Genomic DNA, 26,962 nt, shown 5'->3' with positions numbered 1-26,962 from the left:
GCTTTTAAGTCCAGGGACGGCATCTTATTTCTCCTTCAATTTTCAGTGCCTATAGAGATCGGCACATGGTAAGAACCCCACTTTCTGTTCAATGAATCAGTGAAAAGGAATAAAAACTAGTGGAAATAAGAAGTAATCAAAAAGTAATTTATCAAATCTAGCCCTTTAAATTATTTATCATTTAATGAATCATTCTAAAAGAAGTTATAAATATGAACAACTCTATGACAAGAAGACAGATGTCTGCCACAAGAATCCTCTTTGTTGTAAGAAGGCTATTAAGGGTGTTTATAAAATATTATAAAAAGATTCTTTCAAGGGGAACCACTTTGAAAATTAAAAGTTTGTAGAGAGGAAATGGCAAATATATGTCAAAATTCCCTAATCATACTAAGCCATAGATTCTTACAGAAATACTGCAAAACCAAATATCCCCTAGAGCAGGGGCCCCCGACCCTTGGGCCGTGGACTGGTACCTGTTAGGAACTGTGCTGCACAGCAGATGAGTGGCGGATGAGCTAGCGAAGCTTTATCTGCCACTCCCATTGCTACCCATCGTTCACATTACCGCCTGAACCATATCTCCCCCACTCCACCACCGACCCCCCATTCAATGGAAAAATTGTCTGCCACGAAACCGGTCCCTGGTGCCAAAAAGGTTGGGGACTGCTGCCCTAGAGATACTCTGCCTTACCTGTACTTCCATTGGCATTTACTATGCAATATACATTTTTTGATAGCACTGAAAGTCCTCAAATATCCTCTGTGAATTTAACTTCTTAAAGTTCCTGAAAAGTCACCTAAAGTTCTCTGGTTTTGGAACATTGGAAGCACAATTCTTAAATAGGTGACTCCTAATGATGAAAGGTGAATTTATATAACCTAAATTGCCTCCTAGTGTGGATCTCTTATTTTGTTTATGAAGTGATATGTAATTTGACCAGAAGATGGCAGCATTCTGAAAGAAAAAAAGAGAACCAAAACAAAGCAAACATGAAAACAAAAAGCAAGATACAGCAATTACCGTGCTTTTTATTGTTCAAGGTCTTAATGAGGACACTATTTTAATTAGGGTTAATTTTTTTTGTATATTATTCTTTTCAAGGTTTAAGATTTCCTCATTCCAAGAAAAATAACGAGTAATTGTAAGAGCCTACCTGTACTATTTTCTCATCAAAGTCCTTTGAAAGATACAATAATTATCTCTAGATAGAATTTTTTAAATGAATTTATTTATTTTATTTATTTATTTTTGGCTGTGTTGGATCTTCGTTGTGGTGCGCAGCCTTCTCATTGTAGTGGCTACTCTTGTGTAGAGCATGGGCTCTAGAAGCACAGGCATCAGTAGTTGTGACTCGTGGGCTCTAGAGCACAGGCTCAGTAGTTGTGACTCGTGGGCTCTAGAGCACAGGCTCAGTAGTTGTGGTGCGCGGGCTTAGTTGCTCCGTGGCATGTGGGATCTTCCCGGACCAGGGCTCGAACCCGTGCCCCCTGCACTGGCAGGCAGATTCGTAACCACTGTGCCACCAGGGAAGTCCCTCTAGATAGAACTTTAAGTTAGTAGTGTAGTTTTACTTCTCTTGGAGTAAAAATAATATCTTAAAATAATACATATGGAACTCAAACTTATGTTCCAGAAAGATATTAAATGTGTTAGAATTTTTCTCCAAAATATCTGTTTGGGTTGAAGGAATGTTCTTGTATGCTGTAAATGCATTATATGGAAACATAATTTTAAAAACATGAAAACATTCTTCCATGGAGAATTATCTATCTATCTATATATCTAGGTGTAAATTTATTTATTTAGAAATATTTAAAAGAAGAAAAAAGCCCTACATCAGCCTGAAAGAGAAACAGAACTTCCCTTATATGTGTAACTTACTAACAACTTGAATTGAATTGAAAAGATGCACAGGGGAGCGTATAGCTCATGTCCTTGTAATGTCCCTTGCAATTTATACAGCAAATGGAATTATGGACAATTCACTATGACAATATTCTTCAAGCCAGTTAAGTGAGTAATGTTGTTTATTCTATGTAACTCAGAAATATGCTAGCATAATTGTAAAAAAAATAATAAATACATGATGTAACTAATGAAAAACACTGAAATGATTTAAATTTTGTGCCTCCTGCTTTTAAATGGCATCATATAGTTTTTGCCACATAATTATTTTCTGGTTTGATGGCAATATTTTAATGAAAGTTTTCAGGTATTTTGTAAGAAAAAATTACATCTAGTATCCTACTACTTCAAAAAGCTTAAAAAATAGTCTATCAGCTTGAGTCTGAATATAAGCAGGTATCCTTGGGGCCTATTCCTGCTGCCCAGGCATCTCCCTTGTCAGAATATATTCCTTTACTCCCCTGAATCAGCCTGACCTAATTCCCTCCATCCATGCTTGATCTGACCATTTGAGACCCAATAGGTGTACTTATCACTGAAACCCATCCTTCTTTGTCCCAAGAAGCTACTGAAGTTTCTAGAGCTCAGCCCCAAACTGAACGTCCAGTACTCCTGGCCAGGCAGGGTCCATCCCTGGTCATTGCATTGGACCTCTTTCCCAACACAATTCCCAAGAAATGGACTCTTATGGGAAGGATGTTTCTTCAGTACTTAGAGCAGAAGAAGAAATCAAGCCCCATAATAGACAAAAAATTATGTCATGTAGACCCCAAAGCAGAAAAAAGTGAAAGTCTAGGCAAACTGCTAAACACATTTTATTCTCTCTGCAAGAATACAATTATTCATTTTAAACCTGTCATCATCAGTTTTTTTTTATTGTGTTCAAATTTGTTAATCTACAGCTCAATTGTTGGTCAACATACAAATTATTTTGTAATATTTTAACATGTCACCTGATCAGCCTGTGTTCTGACTTAATGTTTTTAAAGAAAACACATTTTAAAATATTTTTCCCTCCCTTGGGGGTTATAAGCTCTGCCTTTAGCTGGGCCTATCGAGGAACTGAAGAGTGGTACTCATTCAATTTTGGGTTGTGTGTACCTATCTTTAGTCCTGTCTGAATACAGTTTCAGTGACTGACAAAAAAGTACCACCATAACCTTGAATTTGTGGTTTCATCTTGTTCAGTGTTCTTATCTCTCAGACAGCAGCAGAGAGGAAATGTGTTCCCTAGCAGTTATAATCACAGCTCAGGACACAGATCCCTGTGATAGGATGTTAAAATTGAAGTTGTGATTTAAACCCTAAGGTGACAGATTCGATATCAAAGTGAGTTGTGAGACAGAAAAAAAGAGTAGATCTTGCAAAAAGTATTTGGAGGAGAAAGCATTAGAGCAGGGGTCCCCAACCCCTGGGCCACAGACCGATAGCGGTCTGCGGCCTGTTAGGAACTGGGCCACACAGCAGGAGGTGAGCGGCGGGCTAGTGAGCAAAGCTACAGCTTACGCTCCCCATCCCCCCATCACTCGCATTACTGCCTGAACCATCCCCGCCACCACCCCCAACCCACCCTGGGTCTGCTGAAAAATTGTCTTCCACGAAACCGGTCCCCGGTGCCAAAAAGGTTGGGAACCACTGCATTGGAGAACTCTCAAAATTTCCCCCGAAGAATCTAATAGCATCAGGAATCAGAAGATATTTGGGATAAAGTGATTTTGGAGAGAGATTTGGGGGTGCTATGAATTCTCTCCCACATCTTTCCCTATAAGGAAAGGTGAGTAGGGAGCCTGCTCTAATTTCAAGGCTGGTTAAAGGGACTTCAGTGGGATCCTTCAGACATGGAGAGGATATGTGTCGCTACAGCATGGGGTCCACGGGAGCCTGACAAGACCTGCTTGGGCTGCCTAGCTGGGGATGAGCCAAAGGAAAAGTGGCTGTCCTAGTATCAGGTGAATTCCTAGACTGCTCAGGGAAAAGGTGGTGTTAGTGTTTCTCATGGATCTCAGATGTACCACATGGCATCATTTAAGGACCTGCTCAGAGGGCTGACTAGAGGTGTAAACTGGCCTTAGCAGGGAGAAGCTAAAAATGTCCTTACATTCCTCGGGGCTGCAGGAAAAATAAGGGACCTGCAAAAATAGAAAAGAGAGTTTACATTAAGAGAATTAGAGATACAGTAGCTAATGTCCAGGATGGCTCCCAATGATCGTTTTCTCCTGGTCCACGTGCACTGGTTAGTCCCCTCCCACGTTGATCAGTATTGTACGACCAATAGAATATAAAAGACATTATGGTGTGGGACTTTCAAAACTAGTTCATAAAAGGCATTGGAGCTTCTGCCTTGGTCTTTTAGGTTGCTCACTCTGGGAGAAGCCAGCTGCTATGGTGTGAGGACACTAAGGCTGTCTCATGGAGAGACTCACGCAAAGAAAAAGCAATTTGCCAGCTATGTGAGTAAGCCATCTTGGAGGTGGATCTTCCATCCTTAGCCAACACATGACTGCAACCCCATGAGAGGCCCTACAGTACTAGACAGAACTAGACAGAACTGCGTGAACAGGCTACTCCTGAATTCCTGGTCCATGGAAACCGTGAGACACGACACATGATCACTGTGGTTTTAAGCCACTAAATTAGGGTTGATTTGTTATGCAGCAATGGATAACCAATCCCGATTTTGACACTAGGAATGGGGTGCTCCTATAACAAAAAACCTAAAAACTGACAAAATGTGGGTGTGGCTTTGGGTTCGGGTGGCAGGTGAATGCTAGATGTACCATGAGGGGAGTGATATTGAAAGCCTAAAGGACGTCAAAGATACTGTTGCATAAGCATAAGCTGGATGGCCTTTGAGGAAACTTTCAGTTATAGTTTAAAGAAAAGCAAGGAAAATGTTATTAGGAGAAAAGGGATCTTTTCTATCTAGTGGCAGAAAGTTTAGCAGTACTGTTGTGTAGTAATGTGGAAAGTAGAAAATGTACCTCAGGTACTTAGTAATCTAGCTAAGGAGATTTCCAAGTTGGGTTAAAGGTGCTGCCTGACTTCTTATTATACTAAAATGCAAAAGGGGAGAGACAAGTTTCTTCCCAGTCTCTCCAGACAATAAATGTTGCTAAAATTAAGTGGTTTCTTGGTAAGATCAAATCCAGGTTACAGCCAAGACAGTATGGTCTAAAGGTAAAGTCCTCAGATATATCTAAGCTAATACTTCAGAGAACTGTTCAGACAAAAAGCTCTCCAAGGGTTTTTGGGGTATATGTCACAGATCCTTTACATTAAATAATAGAGTTTTTAAGAATCACCAGGGCATTGTCTCTCAGAAGCCTCAATAGGGGTGTCTAAGGTAGAGAAAGGTTTATCTTGAAGAGATCTGTAAGTGTGGCTTTTGTCTAATGGAGTGAGCCCTGATAAGACAAACAGGAAATGTACAAAGTTTTAAAGAGATTGCACTAGTAGAAACATCTCGACCTTGGATCAAAAGATTCAGAGACAGTGCAAAAGCAATAGAAGGTCATGAACCTCCCAACCCTCTACAGGCAGAAACCAAGATGAAAACTGCTCAGCTGCAAAAACATTGGTCATTTCATAAGAAAAAGGAACGAGTCAAAAGGCAGAACTAAAGGCATCTCAGAAGGCTGAACCAGAAACCACGTAGTAGTAGAAATGATTCCCAGCCAAGAACGCTCAAGCATATGCCCTGCTGTTTTTTAGACTTTCTATAGACAAGTGGCTTCTAAGTGCCTCACATTTTCCCTTTTTTTGAATGGGGGAGTTTATAGTGGTTCTGCTGTGTCTGTCAAACCATTGTATGTTGGGTGTGTTCGCATGTCTTCAGGTCAAGAGGAACTATACTTGAGGGGCTGTACTTGACGAACTGTACCTGAAGAGTCTCATCTGAACCTGGATCTGATTGATACAACAAGACCTCAGACTTTGCAAAGATGTCATGAGATGAGTCTTACGGGGGCCTCTGGAGGAGGTGAATGTCTTTGCATGTGGGAGAGACATGACAAATTGTGGTACCCAGTTTTCAAAACGGCCCTCAATAATTTTCACTTTTGTAAACATGCATTTGTTTAGTCCCTTTTCACAATGAACCAGAGCTGGTCTGTGTGACCAACAGAATATGGCAAGCATGCCAGTTTGACTTCCTTGGTTTCTTTTACTCACTCTGTGGGAAGCCAGGTGCCATGTCATGAGGACACTCAAGTAGCCACACTGAGAGACCCACATAGAGAAGAACCAATTTTCTAGCACTCATCTGCCAGTCACATAAGTCAATTTACAAGTGGATCTTGAAGCCCCTGTAAAGCTATTATATGACAGCATCCCAGCAGGCACCTGTCTGCAACCTTATAAAAGACCCTAAGTTAAACCAGAGTTTCTCTCAAATTCCGAACTTACTAAAAACCATGAGAAGTAATAAATTATGTTTCAAGCCACAAAGTTTAAATATGATATTTCACACAGCAAAAGATAACTGATACAGCAGGTGAGAGATCCTTGAATATCTCCTGGACCCACAGAGCACTCATGCTCTTCCAGTGAGGATTTCTCTGTGCTCCTCTCCCTTTCACCTCCCCGACACAGCTGCTGGCAAGTGACGTACGTCGTGAGCTAGAAAAGGAAGCCAACCCTCCACCCCCAATCTTCCCTGGCTGCAAGCAGACACCTGCCTTAGCAGAACAAATCTAGAAGAGAGGGAGAGCCTTACAGAAAAGGAAGACTGAAATGTTGATTATTATAGGGACAGAACTTTTTCATTTCTGATTCAAGACAGCAGTATTCCAAAAATTCCATATTTTGGAATTTAAAATGATTGTGTTACTTAACAATATCTGGAAAGAGCCATGAGAGTCCCTAAGTTTTTGTCTGAGCAGGGAGGGAGAAAAGTAGCTGCCATGGGTGTTTGTTGTGGAAAAATTAATTTGTTTTGTGATTTCTTCCATTAGGTGGTACATGTTTAACAAGACTACATTCCTAAAAAAATTAAACAGTGCAAGAAAAGATGATAAATCTTCCCTCAGTAAAACTTCCTCTGCTAGCCTCCGTCTTTCCTTCTTTCCATTATTATCAAAAACATCCTGGAAGCATGTATACTTAAAATGGGTACATTTTATTGTATGTAAGTTTTATCTTAATAAGGTTGATTTAAAGAAAAAACACTGCTTTTCCTCCTCACACCTACTTCTGCTTCTTTATTCCTTATCTTAGACAACGACCCTATCGTTGTATTACTTTTCCAAGACACAAATTTTGAATCCACACTTAATCCTTCCTTTCTCTCGTCTTTTTTGCAAAAGCTCGGTTTTTAAAGCCTATCAGTTCTACCTCCAATAGTGTATCTTCCCTGTTCCTTATTGTTGTTCCCTTCAGGTCATCACTCCCCCTGGCCTAAATCATTGTCACAAAAGTTTATCTGCTCTTCCTAGCTCCTTTCAATGTCTCCTAGAGCCCCTACACTCTGATTCCATTTTTTCCTGCATTTGTGGAGTTCTAGTTCTTTAAAACATAAATCAAATCATTTTGTTTTCTTATTTAAAAGCCATCCTCGCATTTCCCTTAAAGTAGATTTTTTGGACGGGGCATGGAAAGTTATCCACAAACTTGCCCAAAGGCTATTCTAGATACGTTTTCTGCCAGGTAGAGTTATGTACCCCATTCTTTACTCAATTACCAATAAGCCGTGAGGAGACTGCTTTTTTGTTTTCTGATATTTTTACACTCTATTCCTTTTCCCCTTTCCTCACCTGGGAAACTCTTAGTTATTATTATTATTATTTTTTTTTTTTTGCGGTACGCGGGCCTCTCACTGTTGTGGCCTCTCCCGTTGCGGAGCACAGGCTCCGGACGCGCAGGCTCAGCGGCCATGGCTCACGGGCCCAGCCGCTCCGCGGCATGTGGGATCCTCCCAGACCGGGGCACGAACCCGTGTCCCCTGCATCGGCAGGCGGACTCTCAACCACTGCGCCACCAGGGAAGCCCTCTTAGTTATTATTAAAGACCACATTCCATTGTCATTTCCTCTGGGAAGTCTTACCTAAGGGTTCCCATCTTCTCTAACAGAACTAATACATTTCTTAAACATTTAATCCTTAGATTCGGTATAACTTTAATTTGGTACTTATTACATCTTTTCATAACCACGTGTTTGCTTACATCACAGAGTGCTCCCCATGAAGGTGAAGGCCATGACATGTGTGGTGGAGACTGCAGAGCTACTCCCAGATTCCCCCTCCAGGGCTGATTCCCCTGCTCCTGGGAATAGTGGCTGCCAATGGTTACATCTGTTTCCCTCTTTGGGAAATGCCCTTGACAGCCAGGAACTGCCTCATTCAAGACTACATCAGTTTCTAGGGGCAGCCTAAGAGTGCAGGGATACAGAGATCCAGCCTCCCTGTCTCAATTTGGGACAGCTCTGAAGGGCCATCCAAGCTCCAGAGAGCTGCAGAGAGTTAGCCGAGGCTGCAACTGTTACTGCATTGCAGCTCAGCCAACTCTGCTGTCTGACCAGTTCTGCCTTCCTCACTTCTATGCATGTCTGTCTCCCAAGAACACTCACCAATAAAGCTTCTCCGGCCAATTCCTGGTCCCGGAGTCTGATTCCAAAGATTCCAATCATGTCATTTCCCCCCTCTGTTTTTTCTTAAATTCTATCCCAGTGTCCAGCACAGCTGCTTACACATAGCCATAGTGGGTTCTTATAGTCTTTTGGGAAAAGAAAAGAATTGAGTTTTATAACATTAATGTTCACAATATTAATAGTATTAGAGTTCAGCTACATTATTAATTAGAAAGGCTTTTGTTTAATAAAAAGTAGAATAATTTCATAAGGACATGAATACATCACTTAGATATATTACACATGGATAACAATATTTTTCTTTACATTCTGATTAAATTAAGGTGCTCTAATAAATATTTTAAAAGTTCAATATTAGAAACAAAAAAATTGCTCTTTAACAAATATACAAGTCCTTTTTAGTCTATGTAACTACATAAGAGGATATTAGAAATTCAGATAAAAATATTTGTAGAACTATCATCATAGTGTTATATAATACTGTATTTAATACAGAAAAAAACTACAGATGTGCTATAAGTAGGGAAATAATTGCACGATTTTGATATATTCACAAAATTCAAACTGTAAAATTTAACACTTAGTTAATATTTGCTTAGGAAATACATTTAAGTGGAAATTCTACTAGTTCTGAATTCTAAATGTTTTTATCTATTAAAAGTTATTTAAAATTCTGACTTTTCTCCCCAATAGACAGTAAAAAATAATGCAAAACTATCTATCTACAGCTCAGTGTCTGCAATATAGAATTTAATAATCTGCTTCAGCAGAATTCCAGACCTAGGCTAAGTCGAGTTGCTCCGAACCAGAGTCTGCTCTCTCTCCCACTTTCTTTGTTTCTTATTGGCACCCGGAGGTTGTTGCCCTAGCAACAGAGAAGTTCTGGAGGCAACTTCGCCAGGATGCTCTTGGAAATCAGAGGCTATCTGGACCCAAGAAAAAATTCTCCAATGTTTTCCTCACCCGTATAAGTCGTTTAGTCTGGGATTTAAACAAAATTAATGCTATGGATCGATCAAAGAGGATTTTATTCAGAAGGCCAATATATAAAAGGGGTAAAGGTAAATAAGTCTGGCTGGGGCAGGGAGAGGAAGGCAGTTCTGGGGGTGCCCAGAGTGCACAATCTGAACAGCACTGATTTATTGTTATTATTGCCTATTTGTATGATTCTCTGCATTTCACAGAATGACTAATGTGGTAAATTCCCATTCAGTAAATTACTATAGCATTTATACAAAGGTAGGGCCTTCAACATGAATCAGCAGAACAACAACAAAATAAAATGGATAAAGCAATCTACAGTAAAAAGGACACAGCTGTTTTCATGAGTGTCAATTGATTTTCCTTTGAAGCAGTTTACTAATTCAGAAGTTGCCTGGATTACACCAAGTTGTCACAGTGGAAAGAACAGAGAATCACTAAAAAGTGAGAGTGGCAACAATAATCTAAGGAATATGAACCATTCATTCATTCAAAAAAAGAAACTAGCATATAAAATTCTCATTAAATAAGCAGAATATCAAGCATATTGATATTTTTCAAGTGATTGTGCCTTGAAAAAGATAAAGAATGAAGATAAAGAGTAAATGACACTTCATATTTTTGTTACAACACCAACTGTTTAGATGTGTGATATTCAGAATACTCAAATGCTTGGTTGCTGTTTTTACTTCTTCATTTAGAAATCTGGTATGTGGTAGACAGCTCAAAACTATAGTCACAGAAGCCCTCTGTATAAACTTTGTACAACATCTACTGAATATTCACACGGAATCCCCAGTTAAACATTTCAACTGACTTTAACTGTCTTTAAGAAGTGAGGGTAGAGGCCACCAAATGCCAGGGGCAGCATTAATTATCAGTCAAAGAATCAAAGTAGGGAATCAGAAAAAGAATGGAAACACTAAATATATAATTAGAACTTGGGGACAACTCTGTTTGAGATGAAGAGAGCTCTGTGAAAATGGCTTATGGGTTATTATTATTGCTCAATGCTATGAATTATATTCTTGGTTGCTGTGATGTGGCATGCCGTTGGCTTGCCATTTTACATTGCCCAGAAATAACTGGAAGTTGTTATTTCTCTTGGATGAAAATATGAGCTGGATTCGAGAAGTAACATCAGCACATGGAAAAACTAAATTTTCCTCATTGTAATGATGATAACATACAAAAGTACTATTCATATGACCAAATCTTAGGTTGCAGAGATTATTATTTTTTTTACTGTTTCTTGCCCTAACAGAATCTGTTCAATTCTTACTGTCCTCTCATTTTTAGGTTCCATTTTCCCCATCATTCTTTTGGTTGCAGGAGTTCTGCTCCAGACGTCTAATTAGCCAGGTTATTATAAATGAAACACAAACAAAATAGAAAAACAATTTTTCCAACTCAAAAAATTACTTAAACATCATGTGCTCAGACTCTAGTATTAAGGATCAGTATATCTGGATGCAAGTTGTACTTATTCTTGGCACAATGAAACTCCTAGATTCTGAGTGAAAAGTCTTAAGTGAGGAGGTTATTGTGGAGATCAAACAATCCATCCCTGGGCTTTCCTGGTGGCACAGTGGTTGAGAGTCCGCTTGCTGATGTAGGGGACACGGGTTCGTGCCCCGGTCGGGGAGGATCACACGTGCTGCGGAGCTGCTGGGCCCGTGAGCCATGGCCGCTGAGCCTGCGCGTCCAGAGCCTGTGCTCCGCAGCGGGAGAGGCCACAACAGTGAGAGGCCCGAGTACCGCAAAATAAATAAATAATAATAAAAAAAAATCCATCCCAAACAAGACTATCATGAATTAACATGTAAATAGATTGGAAACAGATATCAGTATCTTCAAACACAAGAAATGAGAGAATTTTGAATAATTTTAAATAGAAAAGCAAATGGTTATGAAAAATGTTTCTATTTTTCAAAGCCCAAAGTTAATGAATTACATATTTATTATTTCAAAATCCAGAATATGTGAATGGAATCCTCTACACTTTAGAATCAGAATTCTAAGAAATATCTCATTATAATAATCACAGAATGATTTCCTTTTTAGAAACATTTTTTCCCCAGCTCTCTGGTGGCTCAATTTTCCTTAAAAAAGCTATAAGATTTGGCTTATTTTTCTTTCTCATAAACAAAGAGGATCTTAGTGAATAAATACTTCTTTAAAAATCCACATACTTTAATGTTATTGCTTGGCTATGTCAAAATTAAATTGCCACATTCAAAAGCATTACAATCAAAGGCATTTTTCTAAGACCATTACATTTTTGTTTGCAAAGTGGTAAATGGTACTAATTCAAATTTTTTGATGCTTCAGACTAAACTTTAAGAATTCTATGTGTGTCATTTTTCCTTTTACTATGCTATTTTCTTTACTTATCATATGTGACATTATGAAACACTCTTTAAATTCTAGTCAATTTTATATGTTACCTAACATTTTCCCCCCAAGAGTTCAGTAAAAAGGAGTATTTGCAGTTCCCATTTGTAAAAAAGACAATGTTTTATCCCTTTATTTTGTTTTAAATAGTGAGCAGCATTAGAGAAAATCACTAGCTTTGTTAAAAAAATCTGATAATCACTTAAGCAAAAATATAGAATATCCTGGTAAAACAAAATACGGACCTACTAAAATTCTGCATATGAATTGCGTTTTAAATACTTGAGAGTAATGTGATTTGGACTCCTGAATCTACATGCTATTTTTCAATTTTAGTGCCTACCATTTAATATGTCACAAGCATAATGACTTCAGCTAAATGATCACATGTATGAGATATGTGATTGCATTTAGATATAAAACCTGGTTTACACTGAAAGTAATTATGAGAAACCTCTGATGGTTTTTCTCTTCTTTTTTGAATCAGCCTTAATTTCCTTAATATGCTGTATAATTGGGACTAATGCCAACAACATTTTATAGTTTCATAGCAGATTAGACCATATCTCATTGGGTGAAAAAAGGAAAAAAATAAGATCCTGTTTTTAAATGACTTAAACATTAACAGCATTCATTAAAAATAACGTAATGTCAAAATTCATACACAACGTCATCACCCTCCTTTTTACCTCTACTTCAAAATATTTATGCTTTTTAGGGAGGACAATACTATCGACAAGTGAATGTCAGACCCAAAAGTTATTGTTTGCTTCCATCATGCCAGAGGGGAGAAAGATAATAGACTGTATGTAAGTGTCTCACTAAGTTGACTATAGCATAAACAGTTGTGTTTCAGAGTCACATTGAGAGATTTTTTTTTTTCTTCAACAATAGGTTACACTGACCATGCAATTTTTGAAATTGTTGGTAAAAGAGGCTAAAATATCAGGTTGACTGTGGCATTGGAGTACCATCTTTTTTAAAGTCATCTAGAAATGATCATGACCTTGCAGTCAGGACATACTCCTGAAGCTTTATTTCGGTCATACTCCAGCAGCATTTAGGCAGGATTTACTCTGAACCATTCTTGGGAGGAGTTGGCAGTCTCTGGCATTCAGCCTGCCCTCAGCTCCCACCCCCTCCATGAGTTGCTGTCTCCACCCTCATCTATCTCATGGATATTTTGGTGGTAATGATGAAAAGATTAGGGGTGTATTCGGTCTGTGGAATTAGAGCTACTGTTGCCAACTTGAACTGGAATAAGATATATTTGTCTTTTTTCATCTTGTAGCAATTACTATAATGAAGGTTAATAATTTCTGCTGTTTTTTAACATCTTAAAAGGAGGGTTATTTTATAATTCCAACATTCAATACATTCTGATATGAATGCTAGTATCTTCCAACATTCCTTTAGATAGTTTAGGATATACTCAAAACTATCTAGCTGGGGTTCCCAAATGATTGAGGTTCTCATTCTGGTTGTTAGAATTCTATCACATGGCAACTAGTGGGGTTGTCTTCTCTATGAAGCTGATGTTACTATACACAGCAGAACACGCTCTCTGTTCCTCCAGTACTTATTTTACAAATAAAATATGTTGTTTTTCTTATCTCAGCCTTGGTCTCTTTCTTCACAAATGTATGATTAATACTAATTTAATGACCACCTACACTAATCAGTATCTTTAAGAAAAATAACAACCACAACAAAACCTGTGGGGTTTTAGTGCCCAGCTTTAAAATCTTTCATGTAACAACCCTATATTAATTAATGCAGGAACAACTCAAGCAACTGAGTACCCTGGTTAGAGGGATGTCAGAATATTGCTCTGCAGTGAATGAAAGCACTGTATAAAAAATGATATGACTGCACATGCGTTGTTCGCAGAAGTGTCTAGTGTGAAAGGCATTATGAGACTGCCTCAAAGGAACAAAACCAAGAATTTAAGAAAGAAATTGATGATATTTTTGGCATTAAGCACCAGACCTTGTTTTTACTAATGCGATTTTTGGTAGTGGATATCCTACCTTTTAACTTTTAAATTTTTTTGTGTCAAACACATTTCAGAAATCTACTTTAATGCTCAATTTTCAGCATGATATATACACAGTATTTATGAAAAATCTGAAGATTACTCATTGGTCCCCTTCTAATAATAAATATAAAAGTAGAAATCTTATTGAAAAGTTGGCACTTAGAAATCCAAAGACCTTACACACAAAAGGAAAGCCAAATATTTGTGGTAGTCAGTCACCATTATAAATAGGTTCATAGCAGCAAATCAAAATGTAACTTTAAATAATTCTGAAATGAAAGTAAGCATTCTGTAAAAATGTGACACTATGGAGCAGAAGGCTGGTTCATTTTAGGTGGATGTTAGAAGTAGGCGTTCTTTGAATTTAATGTTTCTACTTAATATTAAAATTGAAATTTTAGTTCATAGTGAAAAGAACAGCTCTGTAGGATACTAGAGTTTTCTTTCTTTTCACAAAGTAGCCAGGCTGCCATTATTCCCAAAGCTCCAAATTGAGGGGAAAAGTGTCTGTTTAATATCTCATAAAAATAGGTAAAATTCTTCATTCTAATATTTTAACCCAGGAAAAACTAAAAACATAAAATTGATCCATGGCTCAAGACTTACTTTCTAACTTTAGTAAAAAGGAAATACTCAAAATAATAATAACACCAAAACCAGCAAAAAATAAAACACACACATGCTCATATTAAAGCAGCCCTTCCACCAACACAAAAGCCTGTTTTTCAAGCTTACTTTTTTTTTTTAATCTTTATTGGAGTACAGTTGTTTTAAAATGTTGTGTTAGTTTCTACTGTACAGCAAAGTGAATCAGCTATATGTATACACATATCCCCTTTTTTGGATTTCCTTCCCACTTAGGTCACCATAGAGCACTGAATAGAGTTCCCTGTGCTATACAGTAGGTTCTCATTAGTTACCTGTTTTATACATAGTATCAATAGTGTATATATGTCAATCCCAGTCTCCCAAGCTACTTTTTTAATTGGTCATTTTCTTTACGAAATTTCCTAAAAGTCAGTTGCCTTTTGATAGCAGAGTGTTTTCTTCCCCTCTGGGTACTTCTTGTAGTCAGTTAGAGAATTTGACTAAATTAGAGTTCAGTAGCTGAACAGAGTTGCATTTCCAGTTGTCTAAGTCCACCTGCAGTATTGATCAAGATGTGTTAAATAGGTTTTGGGTGTCTGGAAGTGGAATATTGTATTTCAAGGCTGAGTCAATTGCATAATGATTCTCATCACTCACTGAGTAGTGAGTTGTGGCATCACTACGAAGTTGTGATCATGTGCCCAGGTCACACCTGAACAGCTGGATACATCTTCACTTCTGATTTTATTCCAAGTTGGCAACTTTTCAGTTAATATTTGATTTGCAGTGCATGAAAAAATATGTTTCTGTTCAACAACTGATTTTAATTATTTCTTAATTTTGCCTGTGGGGTGAATACTTTGGTCAACTGATATGGCAAAACACGAACAATTTGAAAAAGGACCCATTATAAAGTACTCTAAGGGATTAAAGCCCTAGGAAAACTGATGGTTTTATGTTTCTCATTCTAAAACTTTACTGAAGATGGTTACCATAAAAATACGTACATTGCTCAATGGAAATATATTGACCACATTTATAAGCATGGGAGCATTGAAAAAAGACTAAGGAACTGCACACAGAGTTGTAGCAATGGTTACAAATTATAAGGTGACTACACTCTAAAATACGTATGTTTCAAGGGAGAAATAGTGGATACCAACAGTAATTATTCTAAAGTAAAAGATGAACACAGAATAAATGTTAGAGTGAAAAGAACACTCTTAGGGACAATAGAAGGTGCTTTAAAAAGCTAATTTAAGCATAAATACCTTTAAAAAAGGGAATTCACCTTCCTTTCTACTTACTTCTTTTTTTAAAAAAATACATTTATTTCTTTATTTTATTTTTGTTTGCATTGGGTCTTCGTTGCTGTGCGTGGGCTTTCTCTAGTTGCAGCGAGCGGGGGCTACTCTTCGTTGCAGAGCTCAGGCTTCTCACTGCAGTGGCTTCTCTTGTTGCAGAGCACGGGCTCTAGGCGCACGGGGTTCAGTAACTGGCACGTGGGCTCAGTAGTTGTGGCTCGCGGGATCTAGAGCGCAGCCTCAGTAGTTGCGGCACACGGGCTTAGTTGCTCTGTGGCATGTGGGATCTTCCCAGACCAGGGCTCGAACCTGTGTCCCCTGCATTGGCAGGTGGATTCTGAATCAATGCTCCACCAGGGAAGTCCCTCTACTTACTTCTTATATGTCAGCCCCACACCTGTCCCCAGTGTTCAAAAAGCCAATGCTCCAATTGTTCCCAAACCTTCAAGCTAAAACTTTTTTCTTTTTTTCTTTTGCTGTACGCGGGCCTCTCACCGCTGTGGCCTCTCCCGTTGCGGAGCACAGGCTCCGGACGCGCAGGCTCAGCGGCCATGGCTCACGGGCCCAGCCACTCCGCGGCATGTGGGATCTTCCCAGACCGGGGCACGAACCCGTGTCCCCTGCATCGGCAGGTGGACTCTCAACCACTGGGCCACCAGGGAAGCCCCAAGCTAAAACTCTTAAGAGGCTTTTATCTTTTCCCTTAATAAGAACATGGTAAAATGAGATTGTTGAGTTTCATATTTGAATTTTGCATTTCAACCTTCTCTAGCGATTGTGGAAAAGAAGAGCAACACGTCACTGCAGTCTGCCCATTGGCACACATTATTTTTGACCCTATTTTTTCAGTGTACCGCAAAATAGCATTGGGTAGTATGTCATTGGTTCCTCCTATTTCCTGTATATACAGCACTACCATACAGCATGTCATTGCATTTCATTGTTTACAAGCCTCCCTCCCTTGCTAGACTGTGAGATATTTAAAGACAGAGAATATATTTTTATTGCTCTCCAAGTCTTTTTTATCTTGCATAACACATGGCACATCGTAGGTGTTCAATAAATATTTATTCCATCAAAAATACTCTAGATATTCTTGCAGTTGAACATACATACTACATTTTAAATTCAAGTTTTCTCTTTTTAGTTTTATTTCAGATTTCCCTTTTATTTTAAAGGCAGGCAGAAAAGCAATCCAAACTTGTTTCTCTGTGTTAAGCTAACATGGGCATTTAAAAAATAATACAACACTATGATTTTCACTAAACTAGGAAAGGTTATTTTGGAGTTGCTGGGACTTTAGATATTTGAAGTAGTAATTACTTCCTCCATAAATGTTACCTTTAGAGTCAAATACTGCTTTCCTGTTGCAGTTCAACTTTTTACTTAAAGGAAAATGTCTTCTATTCACAAGTCACTGTGCTACACTATTACATGTAGGGATTCTCCTTTTCATTTGTTCTGGTAGCATTGTAAAGTCTAGGAAGCATCATAATAGTAACAATAGTAGCTTACATCTTTTCAGTATTTTTTCTGTGCCAAGCATTTCACTAAGCACTTGACATGTGCTATGTCATTTAATACCCACATAAAACTTATCATGTGTGTGATCTTATATAGCTCTACTTTTTAATCTATCTATCTATCCATCCATCCATCCATCCATCCATTAATTTTCCCATTGGTAAGCCATTTAGTCTGAATAATAATACAGGGAGAATCATCTTTACATTTTGCATTCTTGGTTCTTTCAAGTTCTGAATATCCAGTAATAAAATTTAACACCATATTTTGCATAATTCTGGAACAATGACCTATGTTAGTAAAGTACTTGTGTAAGCATTTATAAAACAAAAAAACAGCATATGTTGGGCTGTATTTAATTAAGTACTATCAAGTCACTGCAACTAAGAATCCAAGAGTATTTCTTCTAAACTGAATGGATGAGATATCAACTCTTACCTGAAGATAATCAACACTTCATGTGGAAACTGACTGTTATAATTAACAACTTACCATAGACTTGGGTTTGGTTCCAGAACTGGCCACTGAGGTGGAAGATGTTAGGTCAGCGGACTCGGTGTTAGAAGACAGATTTATTTGTGTCTGATTTACAGAAGTGTTATCTGCTCCACTCTCAGATCCTGATTCCAGATCCTATGAAAAAAATGCATTGATATGAAGGGCATGTCCACACTCTCTACATGCCTTTCTCCCACCTCCAACACCTTTCCACCTCCTCCTTCTCCCAACACACATGGACACACCACAGTTATGACAACAGACAGTGACACGTCACCCATAACCATGCATTATTTTGTATTAACAATTGTACTCTTCACAGGGTCTGATTTTGAAATGCAGATACTGAAAAAGAGGTAGCAAACTACTTTGATCATTTAACAGCTGACTGTGCATTGGAAAGGGCAGTAGGGGCAGCTAGCCGGGACACTGCAATAAGTCAGGAGGAAGAAGCCCATAGACAACCCTTGCTCGTTGTGTGACTTTGAGAAACTCACTCTACCTCCCTCTTGCAACAGGGTTATGAGTGTCAAATGAAAAGACCGTTCTCAGTTCTTCTCACCTCACTCTCTTCTATGTTCCCACCAGATCTCCATGGTGACACCTACCATAATAGCCTGGAATCATTTAGCTGAAGTGTATGTCTATCTAACGAACTATAAGCTATTTGAGGGCAGGAATTACACTTTGTCATGTGTGATTCAATTCCCTCATTTGAAAATGAGTGTAATGATAGCATGCACTCGTACAGGTTTATGAAGATTAAGCAAAATATATGCAAAGTGCATGTAACAGGCACATAATCATTTTCATTAAATGCTGGGCATTACTGTAAATATTGTTATTATTAACATCATATGCCTTCTGAGCCACTAGTGTACAGTATGTGGATAAGACATGTCTGTTGAATGAGTGCAATTACACGGTAATCCCTCCAAAGGCTGTGCATTTAATTTACCAAATGATATCTTTGTGTTATACGTGAGAACACAGAGGAAAGGCAAGGGTGAGGAGAATGCAAAGGGGAGGGAGTGAAGGCACACATCACTCTATAATGTTAACCTGAGAAAATTATGATTTGATAATCTTTATGTCCACTCTTTCTACATCTCAACTTCACCATGGCCCATATGGTTAAATATCATCTACCCTGCACCCCGACTCTCTGGCCTTATGCTCTATCATTCTCTTGTTTCTGTATGCTCTGCCATACTTGCTGTTTGTCAGTCCTCCTAGTACACCAAGGTGGTGTTTATGGCAGGGACTATGCCCTTTCTTGTCCCTTGTCCAAGTGTTTCCCTTTGCTGTCCCTTTCTTGTCACTCAGCTCTCAGTTGGAATATCACTACCTCAGAGAAGCATCCTTTGACAGTTCAAGCTAAAATATTTTCCTCTCTTCAACCTCCACAGTGTTATCATTTTCTATTTTACGATCTTATTACCTTGTTTATCTACCATGTATCAACAATATCCATCCATCATCTCTACCTATGTATGTACGTATGTATCTATCTCTCTATCTGACCATCTATCTACCTTTCATTCATTTCTATTTCAAATCTTTTTTATCTCCCTTTATTGGAATCTATGCATCACAAGAGCAGGGGCTTCACCTGTCTTGTTCACTGATACATTCCCCAGGCTTAGAATAGTGCCTGGCACCTAGAATATGCTCATAAGTATTGTTTTATGAAAGAACAACCAAACTGACAAATATTAATATGTAACCAAGGAGGCACAAGATCTGCACACTAGAAACTACAGGACACTGATGAAAGAAATTGAAGAAGACACAAATAAATGGAAAGATATCTCATGTTCCTGAATTGGAAAAATTTAAATTGTGAAAAATGTCCATGCTACCCAAAGTGATCTATAGATTTAGTGCAACCCCTGTCAGAATTTCAATGGCATTTTTCATAGAAATAGGAAAAAGCAATCCTAAAATTTGTATGGAACCACAAAAGACCCTGGATAGCCAAAGCAATCTGAGAAATAATAACAAAGCTGGAGCCATTGCATTCCCTTATTTCAAATTATAGTACTGTAGTAATCAAAACAGTATGGTACTGGCATAAAAACAGACACACAGACCAATGGAATAGAACAGAGAGCACAGAAATAAAAGCATGCATATACAGTCAACTAACATTTGACAAGGGGGCCAAGAATATTCAACAGGGAAAAAATAGTCCTTTCAGTAAATGGTGTTGGGAAAATTGGATATTCACATGCAAATTAATGAAACTGGACCCCTATCTTACACCACTCACAAACCTTAACTTGAAATGAATTAAAGACTTAAATGTAAGATCTGAAACTGTAAAACTCCTAGAAGAAAGCATAGAGCAAAAGCTTCTTGACATTGGTCTTGGCAACAATTTTTTGGGTATGACACCGAAAGCACAAGTAATAAAAGCAAAAATAAACAAATGGGACTATATCAAACTAAATGGCGTCTGCACAGCAAAGGAAACAACCAACAGGATGAAGGATGCAGCCTATAGAATTACAAGAAAATGTTTGCAAAACTTAGATAAGGGGTTAATATCCAAAATATATAAGGAACTCATTCAACTCAATAGCAAAAAACAAATAATCTGATTAAAAAATGAGCAAAATACCTGAGTAGACAGTTTTTCCAAAGACACAAATGGCCAACAGGTACATGAAAAGGTGCTCAAATCACTAATTATCAGGGAAATGCAAATTAAAACTACAATGAGATATCACCTCACACTTGTCAGAACAGCTATCATAAAAGGGAATCCTAGTGCATTGTTGGTGGGAATGTAAATGAGTATAGTCACTATGGAAAACAGTATGGAGGTTCCTCATAAAATAAAAATAGGGCTTCCCTGGTGGCGCACTGGTTGGGAGTCCGCCTGCCAGTGCAGGGGATACGGATTCGTGCCCCAGTCTGGGAAGATCCCACATGCCACGGAGCGGCTGGGCCCGTGAGCCATGGGCGCTGAGCCTGCGCGTCCGGAGCCTGTGCTCCGCAATGGGAGAGGCCACAACAGTGAGAGGCCTGCGAACCACAAAAAAACAAAAATTAAAAATAGAACTACCATATAATCCAGTAAGTCCACATCTGCATATACATCCAAAGGAAATGAAATCACTGTCTTAAAGAGACATCTGCACCCCTATATTCATGGCTGCATTATATTCACAATAGCCAAGACACAGAAATAACTGAAGTGTCTATAGATGGATGAATGGATAAAGAAAATGTGGTATATAAATACAATGGAATATTATTTAGCCATAGAAAAGAAGGAAATTCTGCCTTTTGTAACAATATGGAAGGACCTGGAGAGCATTATGCTAAGTGAAATGAGTCAGACAGAGAAACACAAATACTGTATGATCTCACTTATATGTGCAATCTAAAAAAAAAAGGCCAAAATAGAAACAGAGTGAAGTGGTGGTTGCTAGGGGCTGGAATGTGGGGAAAATGGGGACATGCTGGTCAGAAGGTACAAGCTTACAGTTATAAGAGGCATAAGTTCTGAGGATCTAATCTTCATTTTGGCGACTACAGTTAACAACACTGTATTATATATTTGAAAGTTGTAAGAGTAGATATTAAACGTTCTCAACACACACATACACAATTGTAATTATACCAGTTTATGGATGTGTTAACTAACCTTACTGTGGTAATTATTTTGCACAAAAAACTGTATCAAATCATCACATTGTATACCTTAAACTTATACAATGTTATATGTCAATTCTATCTCAATAAAGCTACAAAAAAAAAAGAAAAGAAAAAAGTGGAAAACAAACATAAAAAAGGGTATAAAAGACATACATAACAATAATAAATATGAAACATAATACTAAATTCTTTAAGTGTGTGTGTGTGGTGTGGTGTGTGTGTGTGTGTAAAACATATAACCATAACCAAATTTCTCATGCCCTGAGTGCTTTCAGATTAAGGGTCATCTATTCTTTTTTCTGCACGGAAAAGACATTTTACATTTTACCATAGGAGAAAAATGGTTCATTAAGATTTCAAATTGAATCAACATCAAATGGATAGTCATAAATAGCAGGCAATTTATAAACATCAAATGCATAATCATAAGTAGCAGGTAGTTTATAAGCCATTTATATTTTACATTTATGTTTATCAGAAATCATTTGCACTAATTTTGCTTTCCTATTTATGATTTGATTAGGCAAATAACAGGGTAACCTTGCATCCTTCTAACAATACAAGAATTCTGAGGTAAAATAATAATATTAAATTTTTTTTTTACCATTTAAAGACAATACTGTACAGCAATTCTCTGTTTCCATGTTCACAAACTCTATGTGGGAGATATTATTATCACTACCTGATGGATGATGAAGCCAAAAGCTTATGGCAAGTAACTTGACCAAATTCATGTTCTGGGCAGGGCTGCTGACATTAAAGCTCAGATCTGCCTGACCCTCACTTGTCAGGCTCTATCAAGGCAGCCTTCTATACATTTTTACATCTACCCTTATTTTAATATGTTTTTCTCTTTGAAGCTATTCTTAAAGACTCCAGCCCATATTATTCTTTACCCCCTTTATTATATGTAGAACTCACTCCAGCATTTTCTTACAAATAATCTCAAACTGAGGTCACTGTTTCATTGTATGTCTTGCCCTCCTTGCTAAACTGTACGTTCACAGTGGAGTAGGAAGGTGTGGCAGAGGGGGTTTCTCCTCTGAATCTGGGACAGTACTCCTTGGTGGACAATCAAGGTCATAATTACTTGTTATAATCCACTTATTCCATGGTACAATTATCAAAAGGAATGAAAATCGCATGTGGAACAAATTCTGATGACGAGAGAATGTTAAAATTAGCTTTAAATACCAAGGAACAGAAATAAAGAAAAAGGGACAACCTAGAAAAACACAGACACAAAAAGAAGTTTCTAGGGATGCAGGCTATGTCTTATTTACCTTTAACCCAGTGTCTGGTGTGAGTGAGCACATGAGAGAAGCCAATGGCATTAACAAATACTAAATATGTACTCCATGCCAGATCTTTGCAATGCATCTCACACGTGTTCTTTCATTTACTCCTCCCAACAAGCCATTAAGTAGGAAACAATGTCTCCTCTTTTTACATGAACCTGAAGTTGAGAAATTAAATACTTTTCTTATGTTCTCAGATATTCAGTTGTAGAGCTGGCATGTGAACTCAGGCCTGCAGACTCCAAAGTTTATGTTTCTACTGTATTATTTGGCCTATTTCAAGTATCTGTTGAACTAAAAACTCAGAAATACATCTTTATTTACAGAATTAACCCTTGTTCAGCAAGGGTGGTGATGGTCCATGAGATAGTGCATGCAATATAAAATCCAGTTTACACTTTAAATGGAGGCAGAGATGTAGATGCAGACAAATCCCTAATCATCACCCACCTTGGCTCTTGTTTTGCATTGTCTTTACCACTCAACAAAGAACCATATCTAGCAGGTAAGGGCTGTTTTGCTCTCTGAGATGGAGACAACAATACGGAGTTGTATTTAGCAGAAATCTGGGCTGTGCTTTTTTCCCTAAATACATGGGATTGAGGAAAGGTCAATATAGAGGGGAAAGGGGAGCAAGTAAAGAGATAGGGAGAGATCAGCAATTCACACCAGAAAACTTTCAAGAGAAAATGTATTCCACACCTACATTAATGGCAAAAGTACTGAGAAGCACCTCCTATTGAAAAATTGGGCTTTAAAGTGTTGATGAAAATGAGTTTGAAGCTTCTACACCCTTCATATGTAAACGAGAAAACATCCCTTCTTTTTGGCCTCAGGAGATCACTTTCAATGCGTTTCCTCCATCTGGGTGCCTGTCCTACTAAAGTATATGCAAGACGCTATGGCGGCACCAGGGAAGGAGTAAGCGATTCTGTCTGGGAAGACAGAAGGAGATTTAGGGAAGACTTCACTGTAAAGAAAACATTTGAGATGAATCCTGAAGGATGAAGAAAAATTATTAAAAGAAAAATGTCATTCCTACCAGCTTTCTAGGTCAAAGCATTTAATTTCATATCTATTCATTTTTTAATCAAAAATGTTTTTTGCTCAAGCTATCAGATTTCCATTATATCCAGCTAGGAAAGGCAGTATGGGATAGTGGTTGAGTGACATGGCTCTGGATCAAGACTGGCTGGGCTTCTGTGCCAGCTCTGGCACATACAATTACTGTCTCTATTCTTTTTACTCATCTGAACAATGTTGTAAGGAATGATTGTGTTAACATACATAACGCATCTAGAATAGTATTAATACTTCGTTTATACTTAGGTTAGCTATTATTTTAACTTGTTTATTGACTTTAAATATTCTGCACCACAGTCAGAATGAGTTTTGAATAACTTCAGAGTCAATAGTAGAACTATACAAATTAAAGAATTTGATACAGAATAGTTCTATTTTGAAAGGTGCTTATATATATATATATATATATATATATATATATATATAACATTTTCCACCCCTTTGATCTTAGGTAATTACAAAATTTCTTGAATTAACGTGTTGATTACTGAATATCAAAAGTGATAGATTAATTGAAAAGGAATACATGGCTTAATTATAAGTAAATTCTACCATCACATTTGCTAGATCTGCAAAAACTAAGCCATTTAATTGAAGCTAATATTAAATATGTAAAGTGTATAGACATTTTGGAATCTATGTCTTCTAAATTTTATGTTGTGTTAGAATCTGATAGGAGTGTCTATCTTATTTGAAACTAATGCACAGTAGAATAAAATTTTCACCTCTGTCCTATTCATTGTGCTTCACTAAGTGAATTTTAGAGTGTTCTCAAGCTGATTTCATCTAAATTCTTTTTTGTAATATGCTTGGTTAGTTCAACCAGCATCCATCCATCCATCCCTCCATCCATCCATCCACTTACTCACCCACCCATCTATACATCCATTCATCGACCCACACATTCATCCAACGAACCATTCATCCATCCAACCATTCATCTATCTGTCCAGCAAATATTTATTAACCATCTTCTATATGCAATGTAAATTTGTGGGACACTGGAAATAAGACACTAAACAAGATCAACAGAGCACTGCTAATGGCATTTATAGCATATCAAGGAAGACCAACAATTAGGGAAACAATGACAATGAAGAGAATCTGATCAGTAGGAAGCAAAATAATTTCCCAAAATGACCTCTTTCCTGTCTAGTAATAACCATTTTCTTTTGAATCACACACTTCTCTTATGGACTCTGCATGAAGCCTAGAATGATTTGAGTGACATTTATGGAACACTATCAGGGTCCCATGTGGGTAGTGGGGCCATCCAACATGTTTCATTTGCAAGAGGGACTATACAAAGTAGAGACATCACGTTCATATGCAAAGAAGTGGGAAGTGGGAAGCTCACAGGGACTTGCCGCCGAAGGTTGGTTGGTGTGCTGGACGAGAGGAGCTGGTGCTGAGAGCGTTCTCAATGTCCTGATCAAGCTGGTCCAGTTCATGATCAGCAACAACATCGAGTCTAGCCGCACCCTATCTCGATCTTCTCTTATTTCCTGAGGAACAGAACATGTTGTTACTGAATCTGAAAGGCCATTTCTTGGAAAAAAATAAAAAGTTCTCTGTTCTTCAATGTGACAAAAAGGACACTGAATAATAGGTAGTCTTCTACTTCAGGGGGGAAGGGAAGTTCTATTCTGTACCATCAATGTGCTCTTCATTGGAAAGATACTGACCACCTGCCAAGAAAGCATTTTACATGCATATTAAATATATATTTTCTAGAGCAAGGCACAATGAAAAGGAAGTATAACATCATATCAGTACTGATACTTACAATTTCCGATTAATTATTCTTGAGAAAAGCTGTATGTTTACTCTTCTTTTGTCACAGTACAAATCAATTATAACATACTAATAATTGTTTGCAGGTTAGACATTTAAGGATGCATACAAGATAATATTTTTGGATGAATATTTCTGAGTATAGTAAAAACATAGGAAAAGAATCAAACAAGGCAGGATTGTTTAGTTTAGTTTTGTTTTTTGCATGGGGCCATTTACTTACTGCTGCTTCAAGCTATGTCATTGCCAGTATTTATTTTCAAGCTTCTTTTCTTTCACACACTTCTGAAAAAAGCCTCCACAATCGTATGAATAATGGTTACTTATTCTGAGCTCTCTATAATATAGACATATTTATGGATATAGTTTTGTTTTTAAAAGTAACTAAAGCTTCTTACTGACCATATAGAGTTATTTGGGCATGACTGTTCACTATTCTTGGTGTGTTCACATCAAGAGTCAGTTAGTATTAGAAAACTTTCAGACTTTCTGTAATGTGCAAGATATCAGGGTTGGGCAGAGTACTGGGTAAAAGAACAAAACAAAACAAAACATGGAAAGCGCTGTAAGTTTCCTTAGAAGCATAATCTATTGAGGGATGTCACAGACTCGGGACCAGCCCTTTTGAGGCAAGTCATCATTTGTGACTCATGTTGCCCTTGCCATCCTCTCATCTGTCTGAGATATTTACCTGGGTGAAATCAGCTTTAAAAGGACCATCAGTGGTGATCTCAAAGGGAAACTATACCATGATGGAAGCCTGAGGGGTGCAGGCACAAGGGAGTAATTTGGAGGCTTTGCTGAGGTGATGGGATTAGTAGTGGTATGAATGAGGTGACTGTCTGAATCAGATCTTTTGTTTTGGGCCTTTTACTTTTAATCACCCTAAATTCCCTAGTCACCATTAGGGGGGACCCCAAAGAACAAGGACTCGGGTAATTTCATGGATTCATCTAATGCTATAGATGAAATTAGATTAGCTAATATTAATAATAAACTATCTGTTAATATTAATAGCAGACTGTTAATAATAATAATTATCTTTCACATGTCAAATAATTGGTTAATTAGATTAAGTTGGTCAAAAAATCATTAATTCAGCTAACATGGACAAGTTATTTGTGTAAGCTGAACTTGTGCTTGGTTTAAAGATTAATGTCGAATTGAAAGACCTAGTCCTGTTTCCACAAAGTCATTAATTTTGAGAATAAATTAAGAATATTTTTGAGTTATGTTAATTCCTTTAGGGTACTATGCTATGATTATTTCTTCAATTTCCTTCCATCGTCCCTGCTGTCTAAA

General features: G+C 37.7%; 1 protein-coding gene across 1 annotated transcript in view; it reads right to left on the bottom strand.

Annotated features, from left to right (window-relative positions):
- DLC1 (DLC1 Rho GTPase activating protein) overlaps nucleotides 1-26,962 on the bottom strand; it is a 392,110-nt gene that overhangs the window by 267,664 nt on the left and 97,484 nt on the right. The window contains 4 exon segments of the mRNA XM_032618160.1: nucleotides 17,814-17,954; nucleotides 25,224-25,261; nucleotides 25,264-25,314; nucleotides 25,317-25,371. Coding sequence (XP_032474051.1) covers nucleotides 17,814-17,954; nucleotides 25,224-25,261; nucleotides 25,264-25,314; nucleotides 25,317-25,371 — 285 coding nt within the window.

Source organism: Phocoena sinus, chromosome 21 (assembly GCF_008692025.1).
Source record: "Phocoena sinus isolate mPhoSin1 chromosome 21, mPhoSin1.pri, whole genome shotgun sequence".
In the NCBI taxonomy this organism is placed as follows: Eukaryota; Metazoa; Chordata; class Mammalia; order Artiodactyla; family Phocoenidae; genus Phocoena; species Phocoena sinus.
Note: the sequence above shows the minus strand (reverse complement) of the source record. Positions and strands in the feature narration are given on the sequence as shown.